This window comes from Macaca thibetana, chromosome 13 (assembly GCF_024542745.1).
Source record: "Macaca thibetana thibetana isolate TM-01 chromosome 13, ASM2454274v1, whole genome shotgun sequence".
Lineage (NCBI taxonomy): Eukaryota > Metazoa > Chordata > Mammalia > Primates > Cercopithecidae > Macaca > Macaca thibetana.
The window spans coordinates 58,083,791-58,107,962 of record NC_065590.1 but is presented as its reverse complement, the minus strand read 5'-3'; the positions used below and the strand labels follow the sequence as shown (position 1 = coordinate 58,107,962).

The following is a 24,172-nucleotide window of genomic DNA, read 5'->3' as shown; positions in this document are numbered from 1 at the left end:
CACACCCTTTATCATTAATAATAAATATTTAAAATTCTGACTCTCCATACGAGGTCTAATTCTAGAGGTATACAGGCTCCAGCCTGAAGGAGAATATTAGCTATTTGGTGAAGACAAAAGTGACACATATAGATGGTGGGTAGGTGGGTAGATAACCACACATAGTAGCATATGCCAACTGCCAAATAAGACGTTCAGGTGGGTGGCTCCTAAATGCCTGACTTGACTTCAGGCAGATTACGTAAGGATCCTTTAGTAAAATTGTAGATTTATTAACATGCTTATCTATTTCTCTGCTCACCATTCCTTCTTGTACCTCATTCTCTCCTTTTGGGTTCCTTTCTTCATTCTTGAAGTACTTTCTTCAGTAAATGTAGTAGGTCTTGCTTAGAGGCCAGGAACACATTTTTAAAAAGCCTTTTTGTGATTGTGATGCAGATTGTCCCCCCACCAAAGAAGCCATAAAGGCCATGAGAGCCACGGGAAGAAGTCGCTGATGGTGAGGTTGTCAGAGAGACTTGTGGAGGTAGAACTTTGGAATGATCCTTGATGGAAGGGGAAGTGTAGGCAAGAAGAGAAGATGGGAATGTCACTTTTGGAGGGAAAGATGGAAGTAAGGAAATGACAAGAGGAGAGGTGCTGATGCAGGACTATGAGGCACAGAATGTATCACAAGGGATTTGGAAAGAGGATCCAAAAATAATGTATATATAGGTCTCATTGGATTGAAGGAAGCTCCTGGGTGTTGAGGATGATGGAGAATTGTGCTTTCCTTTCCAGGGAAGAGACACATAGTCGAGTGGATGTGGGTCTGTACCATGAGTTAGATCAGTTTAAATCCCTTAGTGTAACTCTTGTGTAACCTTGAGTGAGTGAATTAACCTCTCCAGGGAAGCCAGTTTTTCCTTCTGTAAAATGGGAATAAGAGGTCCTACCGCAGGGGGTGATTATAAGGATTAAACAAGAAAATGCATCTTAGCTTCTTAGAACATCATCTGACACTCTGTGCATGCTCATTACATGTTATTATTAGTATTGCTTTTTTATGGAGAGTTAGACTGTGGATAAGCCTTAAATTGTCTCTCTAAATCGTGGCAGATGACATGAATAAAAATTGAACTTGATGGCCAGTGGTGCCTTGGAAGCTTCTCCCCTAGCTGCAGAGTTGACTTCTAACTTACACAAACTGAGCTCTTACACACAGAAATGGGGAAAGCTACTCACAGAATGACTGGTCCAGAGGCTCCGTGGAAAACATCATTAGGCAATTCTTCTAAATTATTATTATCGCTTAGATTCCTGGGGATGGGGTTGAGGAAAGAAGGAAAACACAAAGCCACATAAATATTGCTGTTATAAGAGCCATTTCCCTTTAAATGGGCTGGAAGAATAGTCAGGGCTACTTACAGCTCATCTAGTTGGGTTCCATTGAATGCACAGTTGTGTATTTCTTGAATCCCATTCTTATTCAGCCATCTGAAATAAAAGGCTTATTATAAAACCAATAATGTCAGATGCAAACAATACAGGGGTTTCATAATTGGAAGCACTGAGCAAGGGCAGACAGCACAGGTTAGAGGCATAAAGAAAATGCCACCTTTAAAGCCTGGGGACACGGGTGGGAGGAAGACTGATTTATTGCTGTATAATCTTTTGTAACTTTTGAAGTTTGTATTATGTGCATGTATTACCTCTTCAAAGGAATAAATGAAATTTAAGTTTAAAAAGGCACACTTAGGCAGAGCAGCCTGGATTCTATAACTAAGGTCTTTACACACATCATTTGTGTATAGAGAAGCAATGCGGGGAGCGACAGATCTTTCTCATCCTGAAGGACAGGAATCATACAATTATTGAACAAGTGTTTATAAGACAGAGAAAGAACGTTTTGTGTCACCTTTCTCTAAGGCCTGAAGCCTTTCACCCGTGGTCACCCACAGCAGCAGGCCTGGCTGTCATCAAAAGTGATCTAATTAAGTTGTCAGACAACCTGAACATCTCCTGTGACCCATAGGGACCTGGTTATTGGAGGTTTGTGGAGGTGGCTCTGGGTTAAGCCAGAAAGGAAGAGAAATCAATTACAGAGAATGTGGGCTGTGGCAGGGCAAGGTGATGTGAATGGGCATGGGAGGAGGTTCTGGGGGAGGTGGAGATGGGTGTAGAACAGCCATCCTGATTGTGCTAAGAAGGTCAGTGAGCAGGGTTCCCTGGACAGTGGAGCCCAAGGACACCTTGGGCTACAGCTCTGCCTTGCTCTGCTCCTGAGTGGATCTGAAAGCAAAAACAGATACCAAGGTCAGGAGAGCTTAGCCCGAAGAGCCTCTGACCACCTGCTCCTGTTTTGCTGTCAGGTTCTTTACCCTGTCTGGCTTAGTGGGTTTGCAAATAACACTGTTCAGAAAGCTGACCCAGAGAAGCTCCTGTGTGTCCAGGACTCTTTCGTGGCCTGCCATGGGCAGCCAGAAAACACTTAAAGTCACAGCGGAACAACTGTATGTCTTTCTCCTCCTCTTGAAAATTAATTAGCTAAAGAAATCCAGAAAAGGGCAATGTAAATCTTTTAAAACATCCACAACCAGTTGGTGGGTTCTGATGGCAAAGAAGTTGCTGTGCACCCCCATGCCATTTGAGAAAGCCTATCCCAGGCACATCTGGACTCCTGACTGTTGCAGGATAGTGGAAGTTGCTGGGGCAGCTGTGGGATGTGGATCCCTGGGGGATTTGGATCAAATACAGGATTCAGCAAACTTTTTCTGTAAAGGGCCTGATAGTAAAGTTTAGGTTTTATGGGCCAAAAGGCAAAAATAAAAAATATTATGTAAGTACTTTAGGTACTTATGAAACAATTTCCACAATTTTTTATTGACCAAATTCAAAGTGTAATAATTATTTTTTTGTAATATAGGTGTAATATTAAGAGAATTTTTACTGGGAGATAACATTTTGCTTAACTTAGATCCATTGTTAGTGTTTGCTATCTTAGCTCATGAGCTGGATTTGGCCTCTGGGTTATATGTAGTTGGCTGATCCTTAATCCATACAGGCTCCACCTATTTGCCTGTCGATTAGATAATTGATATTTCTTGCATATAACTGTCCTGTAAATCGATGTTGCTATAATCAAATAAAACATAAACTAATTTTAAATAATTATTGTATTCAAATATCCCTTTGTCTTTATGGATTATCTCAATCAACAGATACCATCATGTGGGGAGGAGGATGGTATTTCATGCTATCAACAGTGGATCATCACACGCATAAAAAATTATGTTCAGAACTGCTGCCCTTGGGTTTACGTTAGTCTGTGGGAATCTAAAACTAGTAACGAAGGGAAACTGACATTTATTACATGCACCCCTGGTCTCTTAAGAGAGGAAGTACCTATATGAAAACCAGATGATGATGATGATGTTGACCACAACAACCTCGGCAGAACATCAACTAAGGAATAACTGCATCACAGGCTTACCTTAACCATTTTGTGTCCTTGGGAACGAGGCCAGTGTGCTCACTCAGCAGAGGCTCAGGAAGCTACAGAAGCACACTCTGCTCTCACCCTAAAGAGTAGAGGTGCTGGGGACTTGGCCCTTTAAAACTCATTGAGGGGCAGGCAAGGGAGATGGGCTGACTGAGGAACAGAGGAAGCATGTATGAAGCAGGCCTCTCCTGAGGCCAGAGTGCTGGGAGCTGTCATGCATGTCGCCTCGTTTTATTTCTTCTGAATTAGGACATTCTCCTGGCTGGCCATAGCTGAGTGCTTTCCCCATTCAGGCACTCTGCTTACCTGGGCTCAGTGCAGGTTGGGAAGGGCTCAGAAGCCTCTACATAGTGGGTTTTTATTGCTCACTTCTCTGATTCACTAGGCTAGTGTCTGATAATCCTTCACTGCTGGTTGCTTTAAAAATATATTTACTTTTAGAACAGGGCCTCAGAATTTTTTTCAACTTTCAGTTGCAGGGGAGCATGTACAGGTGTTTTACATAGGTAGTCTGCATGTCATGGGGTTTGGTGTACAAATAATTCCATCACCTGGGTGATAAGCGTAGTACCCAATAGATATTTTTTCTGATCCTCTCGCTCCTCCCTCAAGTAGGCCCCAGTGTCTGTTGTTCCCTTCCTAGAATCCATGTGTTCTCATTGTTTAGTTCTTACTTATAAGAGAGAACATGTGGTATTTGGTTTTCTGTTCCTGTGTTAGTTTGCTTAGAATTGCTTAGAATTGACCTCCAGCTCTATCCATGTTGCTGCAAAGGATATGATCTTGTACTTTTTTATAGCTGTGTAGTATTTCCAGAATTTTGAAAATGGCTATCCATAGAATACTTTGACAGTCATCAGTGCCATTTGCCATGCTTTTTTTTTTTTTCCCCTGAGTGTGCTTAAATGTCCCCATAGGAAGAAAGCACCCCTGCATCGAAGCTGCTAAACTAGAAACGATTGGAGACTTAAGTTGTGTTAAGTATGAATTACATGATTTTATTGTCTATGGATTAAGGGACAGCCAAAATAAGAACAATAGATACTGTTTCCACAAAAGTGAATTTATCCTTTAGAGAGATGTTTGAGAAACATTCACTCTTGAAAGAAAACTCCTTTCCTGAAAAGTGTGTTCCTAAATTCCGAGAAATTAGGGTACATGAACAGGAGTTAGGAAAAAGCAGACGGGATCTATATGTTTCTTTTGTAGCTTTGGGTTTGCAAAGCTATGTCAGAAGTTCTTACTTCCTCGGGTTCTTTGCCTCTACTTGGGGAGAGTTGAGACCAGGTCACTTAAAGTGCTTTGCCTTCTGTCTTACGGTTGGACAAAAAAATCAGGTCAGTGATACTGTGAGAGCAATATAAACACACTATGCAAAACTACGAGAATGATATGAGCATACTCCCACTTAATTATATATTTTCTATAAAAAATTGAATGTTTGCCACATTATAACATTTATTTTAAGTCTCCGTATTTAAAATAAACATAGTTGAACATATTTTAAGAAAGACCCAAATAAACATAAACATCCAGGTATAACTAATTACATTTATCACTAATCTCCCTCTGTGAAGTAGCCCGGGAATCCTTTTACTGTTACATTTGTTTCACAATTCAGCAGGTCAATACGACTTATGTATTGACTGTTTTGCACAAGCTCTTTGTATTATTATTTTTTTAATTTTAATTTTTTATTTCTATTTTATTTTATTTTTTATTATTATTTTTTGAGACGGAGTCTCACTCTGTTGTCCAGGCTGGAGTGCAGTGACGCAATCTCGGTTCACTGCAAACTCCGCCTCCCAAGTTCAAGCGATTCCCCTGCCTCAGCCTCTTGAGTAGCGGGGAATACAGACGCCTGCCACCATGCCCAGCTAATTTTTTTTTTTTGTATTTTTAGTAGAGATGGGGTTTCACTGTATTAGATAGGATGGTCTCAACCTCCTGACCTCGTGATCCGCCCGCCTTGGTCTCCCAAAGTGCCTGGATTACAGGCGTGAGCCATCGCGCCTGACCAATTATTTTTATTTTTATAAAAGGTGAGTGGTCTTCATGGTCTTTATTATTCTGTTCCCTCTGCCTGCCCCTTGCCAACTCCCTAGCTAACTACCCTCATCTCTAAAAGCCTATTTTAAAAACATTTTCTTAGCTTGCTTTCCCTTATTTAACTCTTCCTTTAACTCTTGCATCACAGACCAGTCAGATTAAATTATTCCTTCTTTACTCTTAGAATAAGTGCTTTTTTTTCCCTTTGTATATCATTCATTCTGATTGCATTTTAGTTTATTCCTTTTGCTTTCTCTTGCTCACCCTTTCTGTACCCGATCACCTCATCTCAACACACACACACACACACACACTTCAAATATCATGAGCTTACGTGAAATGATTCGGTATCACTCACCTATAACTTTTGTTCTAATTATGTATTTTGAATACATTCCTTTGATTTAATTGTATTGTTCCCTGCATACATTCCATTTCTATGCTAATCTGTTTTCAAACTTTTTCCATTGTTCTCTGTAATTAATTTACATCAAATACAGAGCTTAGCTTTACTCATCAAAGTGTCATAATCTCTCTACTATTTCTTTTTTCTTTTAACAACTGGGTCTCTGAATCATATAATTGAAGAGGGCTAAAATTCTTTTTGGGCTGGAATTTACCTTTTGTACATATAGGCATATTTTAAAAACTCATACTGTTGTATTTTTTAAAAAACACAACAATTTGTGAAATCGACAAAATGCTTTTCATATCTTACGGAAGTGATTGCAATTACTGGGTCTCCAAATGCCATTCTGTGCATCTAACTTTCATGGATCCCAGGCATACTTAGGTAAGCCATACTGTCCTATTTCTTGGCCATCCTGGTGAGTGGATAAACTGCTACAGGGGCTACTGGCATAAATGACTAGAAGGTCTTTCATTAACAACACAGAGTGCATTTAAAAGGATTTCCCAAAAGTCGGAGAGAGGAACTCAAGCTCATTAAAAAATGTGATTGTTTCAAGAAAATGAGAAGTCATCTTATGCTCAGCATGGGCCTCAGCAGGAGCTGCTTGACATGGTTATGAGGGAATTGCCTTATCTTCCTGATTGGGCCTCCTTCCTGATCTTTTTCTTGGGGCAACAAAAGCCTTGCCAGGCAATAACTAGCTTTGTTGATGCATGAGTTATTCTGTCCTTTGGAACAGATGTTGTATCACAGGGGACTATCATTCAAACAGCAATTTTAAATACTTGAATCACACCACAGAGTCATAAATTATTAACATGACTCCACATTGTGATTCTGAAATGTAAAGACGAGAGAAAAACGCAGAACCGGAGAGTGATTTAAGTGGAGAAATGCCAAAGTTACCCAAACACAAAAGGAGCATCCAATTATGAGAAAGAGATCACTAAATGAAAAATTAAATGTTACTCTGTTGGATTTTTTTTCCCCTTACTTACAGAATCACACTTTCAAAACTCAGTCCCACGAAAGAATTTCTTTCAATTGTGTGGATGTTTATGTTATCTTGAATATCTCTAGAAGAAAGTACAGACAAATAAGATATATACATCAGCTCTACTCATGTAACCTTCCAACATTTAGTTTAACTGGCATGATGTGGTCTTTAGCTGAGGCAATGTATTAATATAATTAGTAGTTGTTAAGAAGATGGTCAGCTCATCAGCTCAAAGTTGGGAGAAAAAATTGTCTCTAATTTATCTTTAGTATGTTCTTACAAATGGAATTACAGACATTCAGTCTTTTTTTTTCTTTCTTTTTTATTTGAGACAGGGTCTCTTGCTCTGTCACCCAGGCTGGAGTGCAGTGGTGCCATCACAACTCACTGTAGCCTCAACCTCCCAGGCTCAAGTGATCCTGCCACCTCAGCCTCCGGAATAGCTGGGACTACAGGTGTGCACCACCATGCCTAGCTGATTTTTGTATTTTTTCGTAAAGTCAGGGTTTCACCATGTTGCCCAAGCTTGTCTCAAACCCTTGTGCTTAAGTGATCCGTCTGCCTTGGCTTCCCACAGTGCTGGATTATAGCCATTGGCCACTGTGTGTGGCCCACTTTTTTCTTCTGAAGGTTTTCTTAAATAATTTCACCTTAATGTAACAACACTTAAGTTGACCTTTCACCTCCTGTCTAACTTCTTTGGTTATCTTAGTTGGGCCTTCTCCTCATGTCAACCCCCTTCTTACAACTAGTTTCCTTCTGACTATTTTCCTTGGGTCTCCGAATGGTTTTATCATTGATTTTTATTTTTCTGAATGAAAGATGAGGAAAGTCTCATTTTCTGTTTGTATTCCTTATTTCCCCCATCAATCTTCCCTGTTAGGTCTGATCTAACATGTAGAAGTAAATATGGAAGTAACAGCTGTAGAAGTAATGTAGTGAACAGCTTGGAACAATTTGAGAAATTCTGAAAGATTTTCATATTTTCTTCTTTCTCTTCTCCCTCCCTGCTTAGCTCCTTCCTCTCTCCTAACTCCTTACACCCCTTCCGCATCTCTTCCTTTTGGATCTGTCCATATTCTTACAATTTCACTATTGGAAATAATTGCCATTATATGCTACCTTTCCTCTTTCTTTTTCAAAATACAAATACCTTGGGAAAAGGCAAACACAACCTGTCATTAACTCTTTAATGTGAATGTGTTAGATAGTTTCTTTGTGCCCAGGGCAGCATAGAAATTCTAGAAAGGAGAGGATAGGATGCTGGCATAGAGGGGGTGTTGTGTATGTGTGTGGAGGGCAGTAATTAAAGCACCAAATAGTGAAAAAATGAGCAACTTTTTGATTTTGCTATATGCTGGTTTTGTGAACAATACTCTTATTGAGGGGTCTGTCAATTTCCTCCAAACTGATATTGACTGGCCTGCAGGTAAAATCAAAGACCTCACTTCTGGCCTCCCTATCTTTGCTAACTCAGAGCAATGCCTTTGGAGGTTGTAGACGACACAACGCATATTAAAGACCCAGATGGCCGTTGGGCAAGACAGATACTAAGTAAACAGTTGGTAGTCGCTCAAGGAAAAAACTTACAGTAAAACCTTTTGGAAAGAATGAATCTTGTGAACATCTGGAAGGTGCTTAATACCTGTGTTGGATATTAACCTAGAGAGAAACAAAATGAGAGTTAGTGAAAATGAATGGCTCTAACAACTTGTTAGAGCATGAACTTTCCAGAATAAACATACCAATTTTGAACCATCAGAAAAAACCTATGAGAAAAGCCCATATATACCTGAATTATGCTCATGTTTTCTATTTTAAGGTTCATTCTAGGGTCTTAAAAGCTGTTGATTCCTTAGAGAAAAGAAACTTACACTTCAGTCACAAGAGGATTAGGATGCCACAGTATACATTAAAAAAAAGTAAAGATTGATAAGTTAATCTGACCCTAAAGCAACTTCCAACTAGTAACAACATTTCTTAAATTTTCCCTTATTTCATCCTACTTGTTGGAAAACTCCCTTCTCCACTCAAAGTGATTCTCTTGGGATTACAGCATGAGATTCCATGCCCTATGACCCTCGGGTATGCATGTGACCTAAGTTGGGCCAATCAGACTCTCTCCTGGGAAGTGGTTAGAGATTGGTTAGAGCTTCTGCTGTCATTATCCTTAAGAGGTGGTATTAAATTTCTACAGCTGAAAATTTCAGACCTACCCTGGATCCTTCCCAAGGTCTGGCTGTATTGGCCTGGCTTCCCCAGGAAGCAGAACCTGAGAAGAAGGCTAGCTATTGGTAATATAGTTGATAGCATGTTTTCAGAGCATTCAGGACAGGGAGTGAAACTGGAAGGAGGTGAAGCTAAGCAATACTACCGCTACTGGTGATTAGTTCCTAATCCCAAGGACTTGATTTAGGATGTTTAAAAAATGGACCTCAGAACTGTTGATCTGAGTGAGGGAGAGTAGTGAGGGAAGGATGTGTCCATAGAATTCCTATTTCCTATTGGTGAAAGGTGATCCTATGGTGTTAATTCCTCACTTACGGCTTGCACATTTGTAAGCACCCAGTGAGTTCCTGATGGGCATCTCTCACAGTGGTGCCCGAGAAGCCCCAGAGTAGGAAGTGAGAGGTCTACAAAGATAGGCTGGGTGTCATCCAGTTGCACTTGAATGAAGTTGGATGAAATTTGGGTGGAACTGGCTGCCACAAGAATGGTGAGGGTTTTTAGAGGCACACACGAATTATTGGGCACATTGTTCTTTGTCATTTCCCTCACTCCTGTGAGTTACCTGAAATCCTTATACTACCTCTCTACTCCCATTTCCCTTTTCCGTATGTGACTTAAGCTGAAGGTGGTGACAGTTGCATGCAACCTAAAGAACCCTCATTGATATATTCATCATTGTGAAGGGCCATATGTCCTTTTGGGTTTATGACTCAAGATATTTGGTGCCTTGTTCTCTGCCTCTGTATTTAGAGAGGAAGTGAATGCAGTCTGTGGGTTCTCAGTGATGGTTCTCAGATTTGTTTTTTCTTTTTTCCTCTCTTGATTCCCTAATGTCCACATAGAAGCTGTCTTGGGCAATTCTTTTAATTACTTCAACAGACCTTGAGTTGGTCTCCTTCTGCTTTTTATCCAGGAAAAGAAGTTCTTTTCTGAAGGATTTGTTGTGTTGTTAATGTGCTGAAAAATTATATACAGAAAAATAAACTCTTTTTCAGTGTAGAGGTCCATGAGAGTAAGACAAATACATATAGCTCTGTAACCATGAGCTCAATACAGACATAGAATAGTGCCACCACTTTCTAAATTCCCTTGTATTTCCCCTTTGTAGTTCATCTCTTCATCTACTTCATATCCCTGGCAACCACCGATCAGTTTTCTGTTTCTATAATTTTGCCTTTTCCAAAATGTTACTTCAATGGAATCATCTACGATGTCCCCCACTACAGCCCAAAGATGCTGTCCACACCACACAGCCACTGCCCTGGCAGTGGGGAGGGGTGGTGTCAGTGATTCAGGACTGTCTTTTCTATCTTCAGTGCCTCTTTCAGTGATAGGAAGTTAAAACCAGGTACTGTGAGTGCTCACTTTATTTTTAGTTCTCATGAAGGGTTTTTTTTTTTTTTTTTTTTTTTTTTTTTTTTTTCCTGTGTAGAGAGCTGTTAATTTGGTGTCTTTGCACGGGAGACAATTGGTGGAGCTTTCTATTCACCCTCTTGCTCTGTCTCTATCAGTGGAATCATCTAGAGTGCAACTTTTGGGTCTGGCTTCTTTCTCTTAGCCTAACTCCCTATTTCTCTTTCTTCTTTCACAGCAAAGCTTCTAGAAAGAGTTGTCTGCACAGGCTGTCTTCATTTTCTCATATCCCATTGATCTTCAACCTGCTCCAATCTATTTTCATCCCATAACTCGTAACTGAAACTGTGATCGTCATGCCAAAGTCTACAAACTCACTAACTACCAAATGTAACAAACACTTTAAACTTTAAACAGTCACTTTATTAGCCTCTCTGGATCATTTAGTATTTTTTTCCAGACTCTTTTCTATTGGTTTCTGTCATTTGCACTCTTTTGTTTCTGCTCCTTCTCCTATTACTCCTTTTTAGCATTCTTTGTTGATTCCTTTTCCTCTATTTGTAGTCTGGGCCTTTTGTTTATCTTCTCTATAGTCTCACTACATAGATCTTGCTTCCTGTGATTTTAAGTAGTATCAATATTGTGACTCCTAGATTCATACTTGCTCTCTGACCTCGCTAGTCTATTGCTAATTAAAGCTTACTTTGCATATCCTCCTGAATGTCTCATTGACATAGCCAACTAAACTTGTTCCCCCCATTATCATCTCCACCAAATGGCTTCTTCGCAATTATTCTCCATAGATAGAATTGCCATCCATCAATTTTAATTTGACAGTTAAAGTTGGCTTGGCTTCTTCTTTCTCACGTTCCGATATCCAGCCCATCTCAAAGTCCTCTTAGATTCCATTTCCAAAATATGTCTTGGCTCTATGCAGTTTTGTCCATCTCCACTGACACCGTTCCCAAAAGACCCTCTGAATGTCTGCAATATTATCCTCCTCTTCTTTTCCAATGCATTCTCCATAGAGGGCTCTGGGCATTCTTTTCAAAAATGTAAATCAGATTGTTTTACTCCTTTGCTGTTAAGGCTTTAGTTCTTTCCCATAAAACTTAGAGTAAAATTTATACTCCTTACTGCCTACTCTTGCACCTTTATATTATGCGATTTCTCCAGTGTGTTTTAGCCCCTGTGGCTTCCTCTCAGTTCCTCAACTATATTAAGTTCTTTCCTTTCTCCAGATATTTGCATGTACTTTCTCTAGAAGGCTAACCATCCATTCTTCACCTGGCCAACTTCAACTCACCCTTCAGAGTTTAGTTACACATGTCATTTCTTCAGAGAGGAGCTCCATATATTCTAATCTAAATTAGGGCTCCTGATTTATTCTCAATATGACTGCATCTGTTTTAGCACTCCTCAAAACTCTGAGCCGTATATTATTTTGTGTTATTTATCCAATGTCTGCCTCTTCAACCAGATTGTGAATCATATGAGGGCAAGATTCATGGTTTTCCTGAAAACCCAATGTTGGCACAGTAGTTGACGCATATAATGTGCTCAGTGTTTGCCAAGCTCTTTATGCCAGGTAATATGCTATGTGTTGTCAAGAGATGAACTCACAAGGAATTATTCACTGCCTATGTTTATTACAGCTTACTCATTCAACGTTATATGGGTAGCAACTTCCCCATCTCTCTTAGTGAATGAATAAGTTTCATATAATTGAAGGAATGAAGAATTCATGATTGCTCAATAATAAAGTTACAAGTGCATCATTTAACATCAATTGCATGAGCTTCCGTAGCCACTGTACTTATGGAATATCTATAGATATCTGTAGATGCACATTGAGATCTTTGGTCTTTATAGGAAAGAAAACACACTGCAAAAAATGACTAAAATTATTCCAGTAGTGCTGAGTTTAAGGCACTTAAAAAGATCTAGTGACCATCAAGTGAGATGGATTATTGGTGATAATTCTGTAGCTGAGACTCTCTATAACCCCAAGATAATACAGGAAATGGAGTTCGGATGAACACTTAGTTTTCAATTCATTTTTCTCCTCTGATCAATAAATTCATGTCTGATGGAGGCTGGAAGTGGGTAATCAGCTAGGAACTGTATGTCTCAATGGGTTTGCTTTTGTCAAATGACTGTTTGCTGCAAAATTATTTTGATTCACTCAACCGTGGTTTATCTTCAAAAAACAGTTAAAGGCCTGAGGGTAAAATGTCAGTGAATTTAAGTTCTGCCAGTGGGTCTTTTAAGGAAAGGTAACTGACTCAGAGTTTTCCCTCTCTACAGTTGGTTTTACATTCTAAGCTGGTGTTAGTGTCTTTCATGTCTGATTGTCCTTAATCTTTAGGTTGTAATAATTAAAGTGAGCTTCTCTCCCATCAGGATAAACTTAGTGGGGTCCTGTAATTGCTGGGAACCATTCTCCCTATTGTGCCATAGGATAATATGCTTGCCTTTCATAAACAGGTGACCCTGAGACTCTGAGGCTCGTTGTCCTAAACATCATTAATGCTTTTATTAAGCTTCAGTAGTGTTGATGGGCTCTTATTTTTTCTTGAGTTAACAGGGTCTGTGTTTGCTTGTGTTGCACTGGACTATGTGCCATCCTTCCAATAAAATCTCTATTTTATCCAAGGAGGAAGCCAGAGACAATGTGCTGGTTTCAGGGAGTTTGTGAGTGCGTTAAGACTAGCACAGGTGAAACACTCAGAATGGTCTAGTGGCAAACTGTATGCTACTGATTGTGAATGCCTTATGAGTTCAGAGAAGGGGCTGGAGGAACAATATGGGCTGGAGTATCCAAGAACTGCTTATAGGAAGAGGAAAAAAGTCAGGTGTCTTAGAAAGTACAGAGGCTTTTGGCCTAAACTAAGAGTAGCAACTGTGCATATCCAGACGACACAAGGTGGATGAAAGGACGGGAAGCAGAGAAAAATAAAATTAAAAGGCAGGGAGGAGGCAGGATTCCAGAAAATTTAAAGCTAGGTAAAAAAGCATGGTAAATAAGCCATGGGCTTGATGGGCAAGCATTAGAAGCCACTTTATGAAGTTGCAAGGGGAAGCAAGAATACTTGAGGGTTCCCTGAGCAGAGGTGGCCCATGTTTTCACCAGCCCATCACCTCAGGACTTCACAGCAGTAATCAGACGAAACTGATGGTGGTTGAGAACCAACTGTGGAGATGAATACTTAAACTACTGGAGTAAGAAAAGTAAGCCAGGAAAAAGGACAAGACATCCTGTCTTATCACATATGTCAACCAAGAATACATGTTTTTTTTTTTGTTTTGTTTTGTTTTTTTTTTTTTTAACCTCTGTTCCATACCAAATCTACCATGGCATGGAATGATCAATTCTGAGACTGTGTGAAACAGCTCTCTCTTAGTCTAGGACTTAAGTTCAGCCACAGAGTTCATGCTATGGCTTGAATAGATCATTGAGATGCTTCAGGCAAATTTGATTAAGGGAGAGGATGCTGCCAGTTGCATGTCCAGTTTATCCTTTTTGCCAAAGCACATTTCCCAGTAACCAAGGCTGAGGGTTTGAAGTGAACTCTTTTCTCTACCTACTAATTGGTTTCCTATGATACAGGATTTGTTTGCTTTTAAGCCATTTGATTCTTTTATTCTTTTACATTTTTAATTACATTTTTAAAGTCTGTTTCATAGAGTTGAAGTTGACTCCTTCCTCCTGACCATTCTGAGAGAAGTTACGGCAATGATGGATAAGACTAGAAAGAGTGGGCTGAGCTTAATTATATACAGTTGATTCTCATTATCCACAGCAGTATGTTCTAAAAGTCACCTCAAACACGGAATTAGTGAATCACTGGCCCCATGGGAAATTCAGGGTTCGATTCCTATGAGCCTTTGGTGGCAAAATTTTTGTCATGGCTTGATCAATATACAACCTGGTTTTATGTGTGTTTCTATTCAAAGACACCTTATTTAACACTTGTTGATTCATTAACACAACTCATGTTCTGGAGTATATAACTTGTGTCTGAAGGAAGCTTATCTAACACATATATTTTCGGCACATCACAGCCTTCTTGAAGTTAGGAACCCTAGACAGCACTTCAGCACTACACATGGAGGCCATTTTAAACAATGACATCACCAACAAAAAGCACAAACATGGAGATAAAAGGCCCTAGATAGACCATGCAAAGGACACCTGCTTTTCAGCATGACAGCTGAAACAAGGCGGCAGGATGCGAAGTCGTTCAACCTCAGTTGGGAACCTATGTCAAGACACTGAAATTTTTGTCTTTCTGCACAAGCACATGTCCAAGAATAATGCAAAAGTGTTTCAAGTATTGATTTTGGGTTGCAAATACATTTTAGCAGTAGATTAATTAGCAAATACAGAATCTGCAAATAATGAGGATCAACTGTATATGAAGACTCCCTACTTTACGAGGCTTGCTAATACTGATATTTCTATTAATTACAGATCCTTCTTAACTGGGAATTTGTATGTCTATATACAACATAATAAAAGATGCTAACATATGCTTTCTGAATCATTAAATAAACATTGGGCTAGGTATAGCATCACAGAATCGTGGAGTTACATGGCAGAGCATGTAAGAAGGTGTATGAAAAAAGTCTTCAATGTAAGGTTTAGAGACCCTGGGTTCCAGTGGTCTCCCTAGCTACTGGATAATACCAAACAGTTCACTTATCTTTTTAGAGTCTCAGTTTCTCTCTATAAAATGATTTTGTTTAAGAAATTATGTGAGATAGTAGGAGAGCCTGGTTTCGTGCCTTTTCAATCTCGTGTTTTCAAAACTAGAACTATTTAATTCTCATATTTAACTGGAACTCTTTGTCTCAGTCTCCATGGAAACCAAACTCTGTAGTAATCAGGGGAAATTTAAGGAGCTCAAGGGTAACATTTCCTAGAGGTCAGTCCTATCGGCTTGGCTACAGATTCTGTTCTGACCTAGCATCCTACATTTGCAATCAGCCTCTGTTTTTGAGCAGGGCATATAGCATAGCTTCAAAGATTATAGCTCTGGTGCCAGATGGTCTGGTTTCAAGTTCTCCTGGCCTTACCATTTTTTAAGAGGTGTAGCCTTAGGGGTTTGTTGAAGTCCCCAGGGCTCAGATCTCTTATATTTTACACAGGGAAATAAGATTTACCTTGTAGGAAAACTTAGCCCCACGTCCAGGAACTGTTACTGCTGTGGTCATGCTCCAGCCTTATATTCCAGTCGCCATATCTGAGACTCTGATTTCCTCCATCCACTAGGAACTGGGTCATGTCTTATATCTCCCTAGTTCTCTTGGGTGCCGAAATGCTGTTTCCTTATCTGAGTCCCTGGGGGACCTACATGACACTTGAGTGGGCTGGTCTGTTACCTTCTACCTGAGACTCCTTGAGCTCTGCTGAAAACATGGAAGCCACAGTGGACTTTCCCAGATTCCTCCTGCCCTTGTTCTCTAATTGCCTTCTGCTTTCTTCTGATAAACCTACCTGGATCAACCTTTTTACCTGTCTCACTCTGTTTAGCCTCTGGCTCCTGGCTTTTCTGATCAGGATCATACTATCACTTAGAGGTTTGTTGAAGTTAACGAAAATTACTACCCAGAGTTGATAAATTAAAGATGACTTACACATTTTTTTTTTTTTTTTTTACAAAAAGACAAGTGATCTAAATTTGTTGAGTTTTTCTATGACAAATGGCTGTCAGAAATAATGGCACAAAGCAGATATTTTCTAATTAGACGCACTTGATTTGTCTTGTTAAGTGAAAGGTGATAATGAGGAGGAAGGCAATAGGGTTCGAAAAAAAAATCTGTGCTATGGATAAAGCATTGGGAAAAATGTGTGGAAATTGTTAGTTTGTTGCTGAAAGTGATGAATGCCATTATGTATGAGAACTCTCATAGTATATATTTTAAACATAAGGAAATGCAATTTTCTAACCAGTTTGTTTTTCATGGAGTTTTGAATGCTTTCATTAAAAATATAAAAAATTCAACATTTTCCAGGTAGTTTCCAGGTACTAGTAAAATTCAGTTAGTGTATTTTTTCCCTAACGACAGCCAGAACATCTGACTGACGTTAGGGAAAAAATATACTAGCTGAATTTTACAAAAGTATTTGCATAAAAGAGGTATAAACACTACGTTTGATGACTCAGCGAGTATATGTATAGAGCTGTTCTTCCATTGGATCTACCTATTTTAGTGAAGTTTTGTTCTCAGCTTTGACAGCTGTTAAAATCTAATATTACAATGACCTCTAAAACTAAGGATTAAAACAATAATGAAGCACATCCCATGAAATTTCTTTCTCTAAAATATTGTTATTATATTTAGTGAGAGCACAACAGGCTTTTGTGCTATGTGAAATGGTATATAAGAGAAGATGAAAATGTCGAAGCATATTATTCATCTTGATTTCATTCTTTAAAATATTTTTGTGTATGGTAATGCACACAAGACTGCAGTCATATGTGTATCTACTTTATCAATAAACTTATTTGGAGACATATGCTTTGTTTGTGTGTTTGTTCACTGATGGGGTGAGGAGTCAAGATCGTACTGTCCAGTGCATAGGATACTTTGCTTGGGAAGAGAAGCCTGTGATTCTGAAGAGCTGCCAGGTGGAAATGGGTGGAAATGGTAATAGATATGTGCTGTTCTATTCTGGAAAGTAGATATGGGATTCATAATAATAATGGTCAACATTTATTGAATACTTCCTATGTACCAGGTACCGCACCAAGCACTTACTATTGATTATTTAATGTATTCCTCTCCATTACCTTAGGAGACAGGTACCATTACCATCCTCATATTAGAGTTGAGGATGCTCAGCTGACAGAAGTCCAGTAGCTTTCTCAAAGCCACATAAGGAGAAGCAGAGCTAGAGGCTGAATTTAGATCTTTCTTAATGTAATATGTGGGTGCTTATTGTTGTCTTACCTTAAAGACAGATTCTAATTCATTATGAGAGTTGCCCAAGAAGAAATTGATTGTACTGATAAGCATGTGGTTCCCTATCTACGCAACCATAGAGTTACTATGTCCAAGTAACTGTATTGAAGGGTTTAGGAAGGCCTTGGCCTCCGTAACCTCTGGGATGCCTTCCAACTTAGAAACTGAGCATTTCTCTAGAAACGGTATTTCCAGAAGTACAAACACTTTGTTTATGGATGAAATGCTACAATGCTCAAATACGTTTGGGGAATTCTGGGTTAATAAGTTAATAACGTTAATTAAGCAGCTTCTTTCCTGCAGGATTCTCAGAGACTTCACCATGATATTATTTATTATAAATTTCCAAGAGAAGGAAATAGTATGCTTGCTTTCCCCAGACATAGTGACTTTGGTCTCCCACTTCATTATATAGTATATCATGAGTTTGGTGTTTCCTAGTTCAACCTTGGAAGCTCTGCTAAAAGCTAAAGCATTCATGCCAACTTCTTTTACTGTAGACTAATTCTTTAAAAAGGCTATTCTATTAGGACATGGTTGGTAAACTCTCTCTTAGGAAGAGTGTTCCATCAGTCAGCACACTCCATTCTTCTACCATGATGTATATCAGAAAGTTCACAATACACAAAATCAGAACTGTATTGGTAAAAGGGCAGACTATGTCCAGTGAACTTTGGTTTACTCTCCACCAGCAAGTTTGCACATTTTAGGACGGACCTCTTAGATTATAACTAGGGGAGGTAAAGCAAGGGACTCTGTATAACTACGCTAGGGTTGTAAATGGTATCAGTCACAAGGTCAGTTTCCTACCCCTAGTCCAACAATTAACTTCTACATATAACCAGATTACGGTAACAAGAATCATGGCAAACTAAGTCAAAAGGGAACTAAACCTAGGAGAAATCTTTGAGAAAATAGGCCTGACTTGAATGTAAAAAAATAAATAAATGAAAGTTTGTGATGGGCTACCGTGTAGCTGTCACTATTGATGTTGTTTGTGCTTTTAACTTGGAGCAAGCTATAGGGTACCTCTGTGGCTAAGGCAGAGCTCAGTGTAGCCAATGTCATAGTTGGAGTTTTCCCTGAGACACAACGGTAGAAGAAATGTCACATTCCAGGTTTCTGGAAATCATTTACACAATTCTTAACCTCTCATGCACATTGGACAGTGTGGAGAGTTAAATTCGGGGAGAGACTTTGTGAGAAGGGTTTCTGGAGAAAGCTGTAGATTTTTCCTTTCCTATTCCTGTACCATGGAAAGGGTGGGGGCTGCTTGCTCCTTCACTTAGGTTGAAAGAGGAACTTTAAAAAGATCATGCAGAAAGTTTCATAGCTGCCCCCTCCAGCTTGGGGAACACAGTGACCAGTGTCTGAATTTGGACTGAGTGAGAGGCTGGCTAAAGTGGCAATAGACCAGAACGCTGCTAACTGAAAAGGAACCACACTCCTAGAGGTCACAAATCTGACCCAGATTTTTCTCCTAAGAAAAAAAGACTTGAAAATAAACTTTCCTTATTATTTGTGTAGCACATACCTGACAAAGGTATTTCATATGATCTCATTTGACTTTATAGTAGGCTTCTAAGGTGAGCATACTTATGATTACCATTTTACTGACAAGAGAGGCAAGGCTCAGAGAGAGTAACTGACCTGCTCAAAATCTCTAGATCTGAGCCAGAAATAATAATGGTTAATACTAACCTATTTCATTGCTACAAGCTAGACACCATTGTACATGCCTTACCTGTATTAAAGTCATTTAATCCTGCCCATAACCCTATGAAGAAGGTACTATTATAAGCTCTATTTTATAGATAAGAAAACTGAGGCTTGGAGAGGTCAAATTATTATAGCTTGTCTGGTAGAAAGTAGAACAGATGGAACCTGAACCCAGGCACTCTGGCTCCCCTGCCTCTTGGTGATGTTGCTTCCAACATACTGCATTGGCTGTATAAGAACTTTTAAAACCTAAAGATATCTCTAGGTGAGATTCACAGCTAACAGAGTTGCCAAGCAGCAACCTTTTGAGACCTTCTTGGTTGCTGATGTTAGAATAACTTTAATCAAAGTACCAATTTGTGGCAAGCAATTACTTTTAAATTACATAAGGGAGTTGCAAAAGAGTTAATATTTTAAACAGTTTGCACACCCTTCACACAACTCATTTCTAATATTAATTATTTGGAAAGCTATTTCTTAGGTACACTTCAACTTAGCCCAAGAAGATGATCACAAATTCCAAGTGGCAAACATATTAATAAGGTGTCAATATTGTGCTCTGAGCACTGGGCACACTGACGTTGGCTTCATCCACATTCTACATCTCTCTAGCTGTGCTGTGTTGGAATGCAGGATTAACTGGGTTGGAATCTGACATTCCTGCTTTCAGTTCCCAATTCTATCAACTCTGTAATCTCTGAGTTTCAAAGACCTCATCTGTAGATTGGAAAAAATGCATCCCTCACTGTTTTAGAAGATTGGAAGGTAACTTGTGTGAACAGAATGCTTAGTTCAGAGTCTGCCATCTAGTAGATGCTCAGTAAGCTTAGTGTCCCTGAGCCTTCTTCCTCAGTATAATTTCTTTCTTTATTTTTATTATTATACTTTAAGTTCTAGGGTACATGTGCACAACATGCAGGTTTGTTACATATGTATACATGTGCCATGTTGGTGTGCTGCACCCATTAACCCCAGTATAATTTCTTAATCCCATTTTGTAAGTTCGGGGAATTCAGTCAGCATTTCTGAACCTCAAGCTTCTTATCTGTAAAATGGAGCCACCAGTAAAAATTTCACAGGTCTTTTGTAAGACTAGTTAATTAATACAAAGTAAAAGTGCTTTCTGCATTATGATTTGTTACTTATGCCCATATCATCCAGCAATGCCTTAATACAACTAGCAGTGCTTGCATTTGTTCATTGCTTTTAAGTTTCAACATGTTCCCACACCCAGTTTCATTTTGCCCCTTCCTTCCTCTTTTCTCTTTACAATAACCTTTTATTAAGAAATGAGGTAGTTTTTTTTTTTTTTTGTCCATTTTCCTTGAGGCCCAGTGTATTAGTCCATTCTCATGCTGCTATGAAGAAATACCTGAGATTGGGTAACTTATAAAAGAGAGAGGTTTAATTGACTCACAGTTCCTCAGGGCTGAGGAGGCCTCAGGAAACTTACAGTCATGGAGAAAGGGGGAGCAAACACGCCGTCTTCACATGGTGGCAGCAAGAAGAAGTGCCAAGCAAAGGGGAAAAGCCCATTACAATACCATCAGATCTTGTGAGAACTCGCTCACTATCACAAGAACAGCATGGAGGGTAGCAGCCCCCATGATTCAACTGCTTCCCATGAGGTCCCTCCCCAACATTGGGGATTATAGTTCGGATTACAAATCAAGATGATATTTGGGTGGGGACACAGAGCCAGACCATATCACCCCAGGAGGCCCTGTTACTTGCTTACAAGTTCTCACAGGCAGGGCCAGGGCTGGAACCTGGGTCTTTGGCTTTCCTGTAAAGAAAAGAGCTTATCCCTGATGTCTGGCTGAATGAATCTGTGTCTATGTGGCTCCCGTGGTTTGGTCATTGTCCAGAGAGACCACGATGGATGATCATTGTGAGGGAGGTTGCCTAGTTGCTTCCCTTGCAAGTCCTTCGAGCATGCCAGGCTCTCTCTTCTTAGCACTGCTATCTTTGAATTCCAAATGGGTGAGGGAAAAGCTCACTGCCTCTTGAACTAGATGTTATTTGTGGATTGTTTGCTGTGGGTGAGCTCGTGATTAAACCACAGCAGAACATTTTTGTGATGTCTGTTGAAGATGAAAATACTCTTCTGTGGAGCATTTGTCACTTCAGTGTTCACACTCTGTGACGCCCCAAGATATTTCTCTAAAAACAGCAGCTGCTCCCCTCTCTCTACCCAAACAAAAAGGTTTCAACCACTCCGTCCCACATTCTCATGAAGGGTCACTGTGTGCAGACCCTGTATTCTGTGGGGGCCTAGAGATTAAATTGGACACGGCCCTTGCTCTGGATTGGATGTCAGTGGAATCTAGTGGGGAAATCTCCAGCTACTTCATGGTTTCCTGGTCCTGATCTGGCTGACTTGTGAGTCCTGGATGCATTCCTCCTGCATATTTGCCCTTGGGGAAGACAACGTCCTTCCCAGAAGGATAAATCAACAGTTTGGGGGCAGCTGGAACAATTCAGCTAAAACGTTCCTGTACCAGGATCTTATAGCCTAAGAACACATGTTATGAAAGATAAAGTAGAAGAGATGAACAAATAGATGGAAGCAAGGAAAAAGTGGGTCTCTCTCAGCAAGTATTTCAGAGTGGGGCGAGAACCAGGTGCAAGAATCTGGATCACAGCCAGGTTTCTATAAAAGAAAAAAATGAGTAATCCTCCCTCCCTGCGCTGGGGATATAGTGATGGAGAAAACGTGGTCCTCCACCCCCACCCCCTGGAGTAGTGCAGAATCTGGTTGAGTTAACCTGAGTGACACTCTCCTTTCTCTCTATGTCCTGACTACCCTTGCTGCCCTGCCCTGCCTCCTCTGGCCCATCCCCATGGAGATGGGTAGCTTTTAATGTGTGGCCTGTCCCACGGATAATTGCAAATCTAAAAGGGTCTGTAAGGACAAATACAACTTTTAAACCTCCCAATATGAGGCTTTAGTAGTGGAATAAGAGGCAGCAGTTTATTTTCCATGGGGGTGTGGGGTATTTGCCTAATGTCTCTTCAGTTTCCACTGTCCAAGCTGTCATTCTGCTTGTGCCCCAGGCAGGCCCTGCCAAGGATTTCTCCTTCCCAGGCCAGCTCTAATGACTGCTGGGTGCTTTCTGCCTCTTAAACATCATTTCCATATCCAGTGCCTCTCAGGCTCTGCTGAGGTGGTGGTTCTCATTTGTCAGGGACTGGGGTGGCAGGGATACGTCTATGACTGTCCTTTAGCTCTAGGAGGTGCACTTTAGCTGTACTTAATTTATGAGTAATTTACAGCTGATTTAAGCTTCTCACTGCTTCTGCATGATCTCAACATTTGAATCCTGGGGAAGAGGAGCTGGGAAGTGAAGTGGTCCACAAGATGCTAAATGTTCTTATCTTACAGAATTACTTCCTCTTTCCATACAGGGCCCCTCATGTGGGGCTCGAATATGATGATCTCAGGACAGGCAGTGATACTGGGAGCCCCAGATTCATGAAGATCACAGTTCAGAAACTAAGCACTTGAGGGCTAGAGTAGATCTTAGAGGATTTTCCATTTTCCTCATTTGACTAGGCTCTTGAAGCATATTTTGTTATTTTCAGTTTGCAGATAAAGAAACGGAGACCTGAAGAGATTAGTATATCACTGGTTGATGGGGGGTGTCTGATGAGGATGATATAGCAATAAGAAAAAAATTAGAGCTGAGCTTTACTAGGCTAATCTGAGACTTGCTTCTCACCTAATCCTCTCTAGACTTGTCCTTATATCTGATTTCTGGTGATGAAAGAGAGACAGGTCTTATTTCAAAATTAATGAGGTAAGGATACAACTACCTTGTAAGAAGGCATATCCTATGAAAATAAAAGTGCATCGAATCTGCAAATGGGTAGAGTAGGTGGTCACCTATGTGCTATTTGAGTGGGTCCTGTAGAAATTTTCTTCCCTCTTGGAAGTCCCCCTGCCATGGAGTCCATCACTACCAACTCTTGGATTTAGCATTACCTTTTTCAGGTTCCTCTTTCAAAAATGCAAATTCTTCTTGAAAGGAGAATATCAGAATCTGAATATGTTGATATAAATTGATGGATCAAGTGATCTCTTTGCTGATGGAAAGAACTTGGGCTTCTTTCAGGAGAACACATACTGAACAGGTTAGAGGAGAACAGGGAGGAAGGGTAAGCAGCATGAAAATTGTCACCACCTTTACAGTCAAGAGATAGTCCTTGCCTCCTGGAGATGACATGCTTGGGCTGAAATCTCATCTTGAACATCAGTGTTGTGGAAGGAAAAACTGGCCACATTTTCCTAGAGTTGACAACAGTAGGCAAAGTTGGCTCTGCCAGACAGATTACTGATAAAAGAAGCAATTGTAAATCTCGATTGTGCCCAAACATCCTTGTAGTCATGGCAACATCCTTAGATACTTGCAACACTCCCAGCCGGGGAGATGGCTAATAATTTCTTCACTGTAATCACAGTCCTGTATAAGATGACTGGATTCTCGAGGAGTGATATCTGCAGGATGACTCTGTGTAGGAAGTGCTTAGGAGGAGGTACTGGGGGAAGAGAGGCTTTTAGGGGTTACTGAAGGTGAGTGGGAAAAAAAAATCGCTGCAACCACTTAGATACATGTCTGACCCAGACGTAAAACATATTCCAGTGATTCTGTTTTAGAAGTGTGTCCCCATCGAACCATGCCTTTCTATCCCTCTAGGTGCCACCATTACTGTATCCCTGGATTATGTCAACAGCCCTGTGACGGTTAATATTGAGTGTCAACTTGAATGGATTGAAGGATGCAAAGTATTGATCTTGGGTGTGTTTGTAAAAGTGTTGCCAAAGGAGATTAACATTTGAGTCAGCGGGCTGGGAAAGGCAGACCCACCCTTAATCTGGGTGGGTATCATCTGATCAGCTGCTAGCATGGCCAGCATATAAAGCAGGCAGAAAAACGTGAAAAGGTTAGACTGGCTTAGCCTC

General features: G+C 40.1%; 1 protein-coding gene and 1 pseudogene across 4 annotated transcripts in view; both read right to left on the bottom strand.

The window, feature by feature from the left end:
* LOC126934259 (uncharacterized) overlaps positions 1-24,172 on the bottom strand; it is a 1,193,286-nt pseudogene that overhangs the window by 575,405 nt on the left and 593,709 nt on the right. The window lies entirely within an intron of this gene.
* Positions 1-24,172, bottom strand: part of FSHR (follicle stimulating hormone receptor) — a 192,400-nt gene that overhangs the window by 22,234 nt on the left and 145,994 nt on the right. For all 3 annotated transcript variants that reach the window (XM_050754868.1, XM_050754869.1, XM_050754871.1), the window contains 4 exons: positions 8,530-8,601; positions 6,941-7,018; positions 1,408-1,476; positions 1,225-1,299 (listed from right to left, as the gene is read on the bottom strand). In XM_050754868.1, the coding sequence (XP_050610825.1) occupies positions 1,225-1,299; positions 1,408-1,476; positions 6,941-7,018; positions 8,530-8,601 (294 nt within the window). The remainder of the gene's footprint in view (positions 1-1,224; positions 1,300-1,407; positions 1,477-6,940; positions 7,019-8,529; positions 8,602-24,172) is intronic.